General features: G+C 56.3%; 1 protein-coding gene across 1 annotated transcript; it reads left to right on the forward strand.

Moving 5' to 3' along the window:
* Positions 1 to 1040: 1040 nt before the first annotated feature.
* Positions 1041 to 9848, forward strand: LOC128815819 (bactericidal permeability-increasing protein-like). Its single transcript, XM_053992864.1, has 15 exons — positions 1041 to 1155; positions 2104 to 2218; positions 2810 to 2938; positions 3369 to 3524; positions 3911 to 3974; positions 5857 to 5920; positions 6361 to 6452; positions 6617 to 6793; positions 7007 to 7066; positions 7191 to 7358; positions 7646 to 7713; positions 7936 to 7978; positions 8330 to 8393; positions 8882 to 8958; positions 9565 to 9848. The coding sequence occupies exons 1-15, from the start codon at positions 1041 to 1043 to the stop codon at positions 9610 to 9612; spliced, it is 1440 nt and encodes a 479-aa protein (XP_053848839.1). The 3' UTR covers positions 9613 to 9848.
* The last annotated feature ends 208 nt before the right edge of the window (positions 9849 to 10056 follow it).

Below are 10056 nucleotides of genomic sequence, written 5' to 3' on the forward strand. Positions count from 1 at the left end.
GCAGCCCGGACTTCCCTGGATCCAGCGTGAGATCTGCCTGCATCAGCAACGATGGGTTTCCTGCGCCTGGACCCCAATAGGAAATGAAAGTAACTGAATTATTTCTTCTTCTTCAATTTTGTCCTGCCAGGAGAGACGAGGCAGCCCAGCTCTCCTGGCTGAGAGGGAACAGGGGTGTTCCCCCCTCACACCTGCCTGGCTGCACCCAGCTCCTGCCCCTGTCTCCAGCCATCATGACAAGAGCTGTGACATATCAGGCCTCTGAAGTGATGTCTTTGGAGCTTGATCCTGGGGTGATGGATGTCTCCTCCTGTGTTTAGCTGCTCTGTGCAGGAGCCCTGTGACAGGGTCTGGAGGTGCAGGGCACCCCACTGAGGTGGGCACCCTGGTGCAGCTGCCCAGCCCAGGCAGGTGCTCCTTTGCCAGTCCTGCTGGGTGTGGGGGTCCCCGGGATCTGCTCACATGAGGTGAGAAGCTGTGACCTGCCTTCTTTAGCCACTGCTGTGCTGTGCCCCACGGCTGCTCTGGTTCCTTGGGCAGGTCTGTGGTGTGTGAGAAGCAGCTCACAGTGTAGCCAGGAGAGCCATGGGACAGGGACAGAGATGGAGAGCAGCAAGGCTGGGACCCTGCTCCTGGACAGCCCAGGCTGTTCCCAGCTTTTGCTGGGTGCAGGCTGCAGGAATGTGGCTCTGTCAGGCTCAGCTGCCAATGCCAAACCCAGCTCTGCTCCACTGAGCATTCACTGCTGCAACAGGCAGGGACTGCTGCCAGTGATGGAGAGCTGGAGACTGGGTTGTTGCCTCCCAGTTTCCACTGCTCCTTCCCTACCTTCAGTGAGAGGCACCAGGTGTGCCTCTGTGCTGGCCCATATCATGGTGCCCGCAGCAGAGCAGAGCAGGGTGGTGGCCAAGCAGGAAGTCCTGGGGACGCCCCCCGTGGCTCTGCACACCACCCTGAACAGCAGTTCCCTTTTTGGCAGGGATATAAAGGTGGTGTGGGCTGGGAGAGCCCAGCATAGCACAGCATTGCAGGAAGCCAGGATGGGAATGCAGAGCGTGGCAGTGGCTTGCGGGGCACTGGCCTTGTGCTTGGCACTCACCACAGCCACCAACCCCGGCTTCGTGGTGAGGATCACCCAGGCAGGCTTGGACTACGGTGGGTTCTGCTTCTGATTTCTCTCCTCACAGATGTGCTGGTGGCAGAGGTGTGGAGCCAGGTACCGTGTGAGAAGTGCAGGGTCCCGGGGCAGGATGGGGGATCGTTGGCCATGGGTGAGGAGCACCGGGACAGCGTGGGGAAATCCTCGGACGGGGGTGCCAAATGCACCATTGGCCAGGGCTTCCCCTGTTGCACCTGCCTGCCCCCCATGCCACAACTTGATGCAGCCCCTGGAGAAGGGTCTGGCCCTGTGGGGTCTCAGGGAGCTGCAGCCAGGCAGTGTGGGAGGCTGGCACAGCAGGAGGGTGCTGGTCCCACAGCACATCCAGGCAGCTGAGCCATGAGCCCTGGAGGAGGGAGCTGCAGAGGAGAGAGGAGTTGGGGAGTTTAGGGAGGGGCAGTGACAGAGATGGATGGGCCCTGTGCTGGTTTTATCGAGGCAGGCAGAGCCCTGGCTCCAGCAGAGCGCAGTTATGGATTGAAATACACTGTGTGAGAAACAGCTCATTTACCAGGCAGCTCTGCCAGGCAGTGTGGGAGAGAACGTGACTCCCCTTCTCAGACGGAGGCTGGGGTGCAGCACCCAGTAATGCCGTGCTGCTCCCTGGGATATAAGCTCCATCCATCTTCTCCTGCTGGCAATGGGCATGGAGCAGCCCAGTGCCTCGGAACTCCCACACACCTCACCTGATTAGCAGCCTGCAAAGTGAGGACTGGGACACTTCTCTCCTTTCTGTGGCTACCATCTTCCCCTGGGGTTGCAAGCAGGGCACCAGGCAGTATCGCCTGTGTGATTGCAGGGCTCTGTGCTTGGAGGTTTCTTTTAAAGCCAGCCTTGGAGGCAGCATCACCTGGATCTCTCCTCTGATCCTTCTGCTGCACGCCCAGTGCGTGCCCCAGCTCCTGCAGCAGTGCTGGAGTGAAGCTCTCCCTGTGTTCCTGCAGCCCAACAGCAGGGGATCGCAATCCTGGAGAAGGAGCTGGCCCAGCTGACGCTGCCAGACATCTCGGGGGACTCTCGTGTCTTGCATGTGGGGAAGGTGCGCTATTCATTCTCCAGGTGAGCCTTGCCAGTGGCCTGGAGCCACCCACTGCCCCCAACCAAGGCGAGGGTCAGGAAGACTGGGGAGAGTGGGGGGCCCCTGGAGCAGTGAGGACCATCCTGTACCCTCCACAGCTCCCTGAGATGTTGGCCCTGTCCTTGGTGCATGTTCCTGTTTCACTCTTTGCCCAAGGGGAAAAATGGAACCAGGGTCCCGGCACTCTGGGCATGGGTGGACTGTGTGCAATCAAAGCCTGGGTAGTGGAGATGGCCTTGCCTGTGGGACCAGGGCACAGTTCCTGTGTGAAGCTGGAGCCCAGTCCCTGTGGAAATGCCGGCTCCCTGGTGCCCCAGGTGCCTCTCTGTTCCTGCAGCGTTTGGAGCCGCCTTGGGTGGCTGCAAGGGCCACGTTCCCAAAGGTGCCACTCTGCTCTGTGTGTCCCTGCCAGGCGTAGCTTTGCAGCAGCAGGGTTTGCTGGCAGTGCAGTGACTCCATCCTGCTCCCCCTCCTTCCCTCCCTGATTGTCTCCCTCCCTCCCTCCCTAATCTTGTGCTTGGCAGGAAGGAAGCACTGTAACGTGATTTTTCTTTTTATTCACATATTTTTAGACTGCGCCTTCGTGATTTCCACTTGCCACACTCACGGATTACCCCAATCTCCAATGTGGGCCTGCAGGTCTCCATCTCCAACGCCTTTGCTGAGCTGGATGGAGACTGGCGGGTGAAATTTCTCTTTATGTGAGTGCCCAGTTCTTCCTCTCCCTATTCAGGCACCCACTCTGTGTCTCCCTCTCTGGAATTGGACAGGTTTTTTCTCCTCTCCCTCTCTCTTCTGTTTTGGGCAGCTGTCACATTTCTTCCCCAGATATGATGGATAAAACAGGCTGGGAGGCAGGAACAAGACACATGGAAGGGGAGCTATACATGGACCCTCCGGTCTCTCTTCCCCTTCTTGCTCTTGCTCCCCTCTATTTAAAGGTTACCTCTCCTAGTTTATGTGCCAGTGAAATGTGGTTCCCCTGAGTTTAAACCCTTTCCCAATCTCCTCTGGAGAGACCATACATGGGGGAGAGCGATCCAGATAGATTAGTTGTGAAGCAGATTCGAGGTCTCTTCTCCAGGCCTTGTCATTGACAAATATCTCTTTCTTATCCCCTTCTCCCTGCAGCCGGGACCATGGATCTTTTAACCTGAAGGTAGAAAATGTCTACATGAAAATCATCCTGAGGCTGGGCAGTGACACCACTGGGAAGCCCACCATCAGCACCTCGGACTGCAGTGCCCGCATCTCCAAAGTCCGGGTGCGCTTTTCAGGCAAGCTTGGGTACGTGATTTCACTGGAAGGTCTGGAAACACTGTGTCTTAGCCCACCTGTCAAGGGACTGTGGCTGTACCATGGGAATGTGGCCCTGTTGCAAGGAGTAGCTTCTTGGCAAATCTGAGATTGCCTGATCTTAAGTCTGGCCTGAATTTCTCCTGCTGTGGCTGCACATTTAAAGGGGGTGAGTGTGGTTAAGGCAGACACCAGACTTCTGTGGTTTACCAGTGAGTCTGTTTGCAAATGTAAACCCTGGGACAAAGCCAGATGCCAAATTAGTGTGGGAATGATGTTCCCAGGGTCTTGCATCTCTAGATTCTCCTTTTCCTGGGCATATACTTCTGCAGTATGGATCTGAGCTAGGCAGGGCTTCTCTCTGTGTTTCTCTGCAGGTGGCTTTACAACCTCTTCCACCGCGTTATTGAATCCAAGTTGCGGAAGAATTTAGAGAGAAAGGTATGTGAGCAGTGGAAGGCAGGGCCCTGGGTTTTCTGGTTGTCTTTAACCCTCACTAGGTGATGTACTGGATAGATCTGATGTTGGGAGGTAACTATAGCTATAGCACATGACTGTGTTGCCAATTCAGTAAAACCAAAGGAATGGGCGTTGCAGGCTCCAAAGCATAGAGTGACTTAGGCTGAATTTGAAACCTGGAGCCTTTGCCAGAGCCCAGCATAATTGGTTCCTAATTAACAAAGACTTTTCTTTCCATGTGGTCAGTTAATTAGATCTTATGTCTCAGCCAATCTCATTGTAACCTGATCAGAGCTGTCCTTTAACCAGCCATATTCTGGAGGGCTTTGGGGAGCACTTGGGGGGAAACGCTCATTCCTGGATTTCAGACATTTGGTGTTTTGTTTTACTGAGGGGGTCAGGGAGCTCTGGTACCGCTGCCTGCTACAGACACTGACATGCAGGAGACCTGCAACAAGACATGGAAACAAGCTGTTAGCAATAATTACTACAAGGATAACTGGCATGAGTTAGAGCCTCTCTGGATGTGAACCTTGCTTGGGAAGGAGGCAGTTGGAGAACAGGCAAATTCCATTCCTGCAGCAGATCCCATCCTGCCCAGGCACTATTCCCAATTGCATGCAACAGTGTTCCCAAGTCCCCTGGGGTCTGTGGCAGCAGATGGTCTGGCAGCAGGAGCAACAACAGGGCTCAGAGGCCTTTTCTGCTGTTTTGTCCCCTGGAAGGAGACAGCTCTGGGACTGCAAAGGGACCCCACTGCCCTCTGCTCCTCCTCCAAGCCTCCTCTGCCCCACACACATTCTTCACTGTCTTTGTGGAGTCATGGTGTGAGGGGCAATGGGCAGGAGAGGGCAGGGGTAGGCACTGAGCTGCACCCTGGGCACAGCTGGGCGTCAACCCAGGCCAGGCAGCCCGTGTCTGCCTCCCGCTGTTGCTGCAATGCTTGGGCAGTTCTAGTACCCCGAGTTCTGGGACTCCATTCACAGGGAGATCCCAGTCACAGGGAAATCCAGGTCACAGGGAAATCCAGGTCACAGGGAAATCCCAGTCACTGGGACGGCATTTTTCTGCCTGCAGCAACATCCTCACAGGCAGCAATGGAGCATTTCCAGCACAGACAGAAAAATATCACTGGGGACAGGGAAGAGCTGCAACCTGCTGTCACTAAGGCCATGCCCAAGGCTGTGTCGCCTCCTCCTCATCTCTGTCAGTGTGGTCGCTGCCCCTCCTCAGCGCTGCATCTCACCATCAGCTCTGTGGGCTGCTTGCCCAGTCAGACAGATGACAGACAGATCCTGCCCATGGTGGCTGTGATGTTACAGTGAAAACACTGAAAGGAGCTTCTGCAGATTTCCTCAGACATCTGCAGGACAGTGAACCGCAGTAAATTTCCCAGGGTAGTGGTGAGCCAGCAATAAAATCCCCACAAACGCCAGGGCTTCACTTGTGGATGACAGAGGCAGACGCATGCACTCTCCTGTCCTGGCACACAGAGCCAGCAAAGCTCAGCTTCAGGGCAGTCAGTGCTCCTGCCCCTGCGGGGTGGGTTAATGCCTTCAGTTGCTCTTTTTCGACCACACCCTGGCTGCTCTGCTCGGTTCATTCCTGCATGGGCCATATGAGATTCCTTCCAAGGATCTCCCCAGAGCTGAACTGTGCTGAGGGGAAATTGCTGCAAGGAGATGCTTGTTGGAATAAACCCTGCTTGTGTCTTGGACACTTAATGTGCTGCCTGATGAATGGAGGCAGTCATCACTGTGTGCTCTTTTACTTAACCAGGCTTTGCCATGGAGCAGGGAGTGTGGCTGAAGCTCTAAGAGGGGGCTGTGCCCCTGCTCAGCTCTATGGCCTTTCTGTCCCACAGGTGTGTGACAACGTGGTCGAGTCTGTGCAGAATGAGCTCCAGACGTACATCCGGACGCTGAGAGGTACTGGGGGGCTGTAAGTGGGTTTGGGAACAGCTCTTCCTAGCTTTTGCCAACCATGAGGAATGTTTTACTTTGTGTCCACTCCCCATCTCCTGGTGTTCCACCACATCTTCTCAGCAGAGACAAATCACTGTGTGTCCTGTCAGGCTGTGGAGATCCCTTCAGAATCTGTGTGCAAGGACTTACAGGGTCTCAGGCTGCTTTAGCTGGGGGACCCAGGCCACTCCTCTGGTCCAGGAGATGGTTTGCATCGCTGAGAAACATCCAGGAGGAAAATGTTTTTTTCTCTTCTAAAGAGAAGCAAGCAGAGGGGCAGTTGGTAGTGAGCTGATGCACCAGGAAGCCCAATCATGGCACTGCCTAGATGCCAGTGGAGGCCATCTGCTCCCAGCTTTCCTGAATATCTCCTTCTTACTCATCTCTCTTTCTTGTGTTTACAGTCACAGCCAGGATAGATGACAAGATTGGGATTGATTATTCCTTGGTGGCACCCCCAAGAGCTACCGCCCAGTCCCTGGATGCGGACTTGAAGGTGAGAGGCAGCCCTGGGGACACTTGATTTGGCCAATGCCATTGCCAAAGGCAGGTGGGAGCCCAGGTTTTGGAACCTGCTGCAAATGCTGTTTGCCAGCCTGAGTCAGCAGGTGAGCCCCACTGCTATTTGCACCCCTTCTCCACGTCTCTCCCTCCTCCCAGGGTGAATTCTACTCCCTGGCCCACCGCTCCACCGTCCCCTTCTCCCCGCTGCCACTGGCCTTCCCCTCGGATCACGAGCGCATGGTTTACTTTGGAGCCTCCAGCTACTTCTTCAACACAGCTGGCATTGCCTACCACAAGGCCGGGGCACTGGTCTTTGAAATCACAGAGGCCATGGTGAGTGGCACGAGTGGGACAGAGCTGGGAAAGAGGTTCCATTTGCTGAGGTGCTCCAGGAGCAGCCAGCATTCCTGGAGAATCCCCAGTGAGAGAGCAGGGGGCTGTGGGGTGGGGCTGGGCTGTCAGACATGGCAGCATTTGGCGATGGGAGGGCTCGCCATGGGCTCCTCTGTGCCACATTGCCCCAGTGTGACAATCCTCTCCCTGCAGATCCCAAAGGAATCGGAATTCAGGTTGGATACCTCTGCCTTCTCAGCCTTCATTCCCCAGGTGAGCAGTCTGGCCCTGCCTGTCCTGAGCTCTTGCACACACAGGCTCTGCTCTGTGCCAGGTGTTCTCCCTGAGGACTGGGGGTTTGTGCCATTGTTCCCATCCTCTCTCTACTCCCACACAGCTGGAGGAGATGTACCCAAACATGCCAATGAAGTTCAGGCTGTCCACTCCCACTGCTCCGTTCCTGACTATTGGACCTGGAGGAATCTCATTCCAGCCCATTGTGGATGCCCAGGCTTTTGCCATCCTTCCCAATTCCAGCCTGGCTCCTCTCTTCCTCCTCAGCCTGGTGAGTTCAGACACAGCCTGTGGCGATGGGGCAGAAGGGATTTTGAGCTGTGCCTCTGTCCCGTTGCTCAGATCCTGCCAGGGGAACTCCCAGGTGCTGTCCAGTCACAGTGGGGGTGTCCCCAGCTGAACAATTCCTGAGCTGACAAATGCCAGGTTTAATGCTGGGTGCAAACACACCCCTGGATGGGCAGTGGTGTGTTTCAGCTGGTCAGAGTTGTTTCCCCAGCTGTCTGCTCTGGGGTGAGGGGGGATGAGCACTGCCAGAGCTCTGTGCTCTCTCCCCAGACAGGGAACGTGTCCGCTGTCATCAACGTGAGATCCGGCCGCATAGTTGGGAGCCTGGACGTGGGCAGGTACAGAGGGCAGCAGCCACTGACTGGGCAGGGGGTGGCTGGGGCTGTTTCTGTTTTGGATGCCCAGGGACAGAGAAGGGATGGGAAGGTCCCTGGGATGTGGGCTTGGTGTGGAGGGAATGAGCTGGGGCTGGAGGGAATGGGATCTGCATGGTCATCAATGGGTGGAATCACTCTCTCCCTTGGGACATCCTCCACGGCACCACTTCTGTCCCTGTGCAGGATCAGGCTGTCTCTGAAGGATTCGGCTGTCGGCCATTTCCAGGTGAGCTATCCTTGACCATGACCAGAGCCCCCAGCATGGAGCTGGCAGCCTGTTGGGGATCAGGACAGGGAGTCATTCCCTGCTGCCTGCCAAAATGGGACCCCCCATTGACCCTGCAGGCACCTCCTGCCCCAGCCTGCAAGGCTGGGAAAGAATGTGGAACCAGACCCATTGCTGCTCTCACCCCAACCTTTCCTTCCCTGCCAGTGCAGCCAGACAAAGCTGCTGGTCTCTGGCAAAGTGTGTGCCCATCCCCGCTCCTCATCTCCATTTTCTAATTATCCCCCAGTGCTTGCATATGTCGTGTCCCGCAGACTAAAGCTTTTCCTCTCTCATATCCCCACTGCCTAGGTGCGAATGATGCAGTCCTTAACGAACATCCTTACTTCCAGCATCCTGCTCCCACGTCTCAATGGTGAGAACCTGCTGGGGGGAATGGGGTTGCTGGAGCAACCTCCACTCGGCTTGCTCCATCCAACTGGTCCCAGCTCACTAATTAAATCCTCATTGCCAAGGCTGATGCAGGGGAAAGTGAGTGCAGGAGGCGGCACTGAAGTGGTGGGAGCCTCTTGCTGCTCTGACAGGCTCCCAGCAGCCAATGCAATGGAAAAAATGAGCCCTGTGCATATCCTAATGCTTTCCAGACCCTCTCCCTGAATCCCTGCATCTCCTGCCTCGCCAGCAGCTCAGACCAGAGTGGGGCTGGTGGCAGGATGGGCCAAGGGGGCTGTCATGGCACAACAAGCAGCCCTTCTGTGGAGCTTGGGAGGAGTTTCCTCTGCCTGCCCCAGGAGCAGTGGAGGAGAGGAAAGGGCTGGGGGAAGGAGGTGACCACCTCTGAGTGCTCCGTGCTCCCTTGGCTCCCATTCCCATCCCCGTGCAGACACGTGTTGTCTTTTCCAGCCCGCTTAGATGAGGGTTTCCCTCTGCCACTGCCGGACAGGATTCAGCTCTCCAATATCCTCGTGAGGTTCCACCAGGTGAGTGAGAGGGAGCACCTGGCCCCAGCTGGGGCCCATCCTGCTGCCCACAAAGCCCTGCTCACCAGCACAGCCTCCAAATCCAGTTCCCCCAGCTGTGCTAGGAAGTGGTGCATGGGAGCTCTCAGCAGCAAACCAGTTCTCTGCTTTTCCTGGCTGCTTGGTGCGGGTCTGGGATGGCGCCACATCGTTCTCCAGTTCGTAAGCCTGGGGTCTGAATTTTCCATGACGTTTTTTATAGCAGTGTCAGTCCCAAATCCCCACTCTCCCTGAGTGGCAATGCCTGGATGGATGCTGTGATGCCTGGTAGGATGCTGCCCCTGCCTTGTCTGCTGTAAGGAGCTGTACCAGGTCCAGGGGAGCAGAGAGAGCCCCTATTGTGGGATGCCTTGGGGAAACCCCAAAGTGGAGTCACCATGGGGATCCCAAAAAGCTGTAGTGAGGTGTGGCTGTGAAATGTCTCTGGAGCCTGCCAGGGGGAAAAAAGGCACAGGGGTTAGCAGAGCCACATGTCCCAATGCATTCTCCCTTCAGGGATGTGATGGGTGCTGGGCAATGCAGCTGCCAGGACCTGTAGCAGCTCAGCACTTTCTCTCTTTCTCCCAGAATTTCCTGCTGCTTGGAGCAGACGTTCGCTTCCAGCCCCGGGGATGAAGATAAGGCGATGAGAGCCCTTCAGCACTAAATATGCTCCATTCACCACTTTGCCCTTCCCTGCATGAGCCAAAGACCACCAGACCTGCCAGTGTCCTGCACTGCTGCCTTGGCCCGGACCCTCCGTGCTCCTGCTGGGGCCTCACCTGGTGCTACCATGAGCTGGGGGTCACCTGCCCTGGGCCACCCAGTCCCCTCCTTCCTCTGAGCAGCAATAAAGGCATTGGTGCTTGGGATATGCTGTTGGTGTCACTGTCTGCACCTCGGGCCACACAGGGCCACACGGGAGCTGGACTGGGACAGCCTGGTTTGGCTGTGGCCATGATGAGGCACCACCTGTGTCCTGCTGTCCTGTGCCTTCACTCCAGCCTTGGGGCAGAGTAGCTGGAAAGAGCACAGTGGAAAAGGCCCTGGAGATGCTGGTCAATAGCAGCTGAACCTGAG

This window comes from Vidua macroura, chromosome 17 (assembly GCF_024509145.1).
Source record: "Vidua macroura isolate BioBank_ID:100142 chromosome 17, ASM2450914v1, whole genome shotgun sequence".
Taxonomy (NCBI): domain Eukaryota; kingdom Metazoa; phylum Chordata; class Aves; order Passeriformes; family Viduidae; genus Vidua; species Vidua macroura.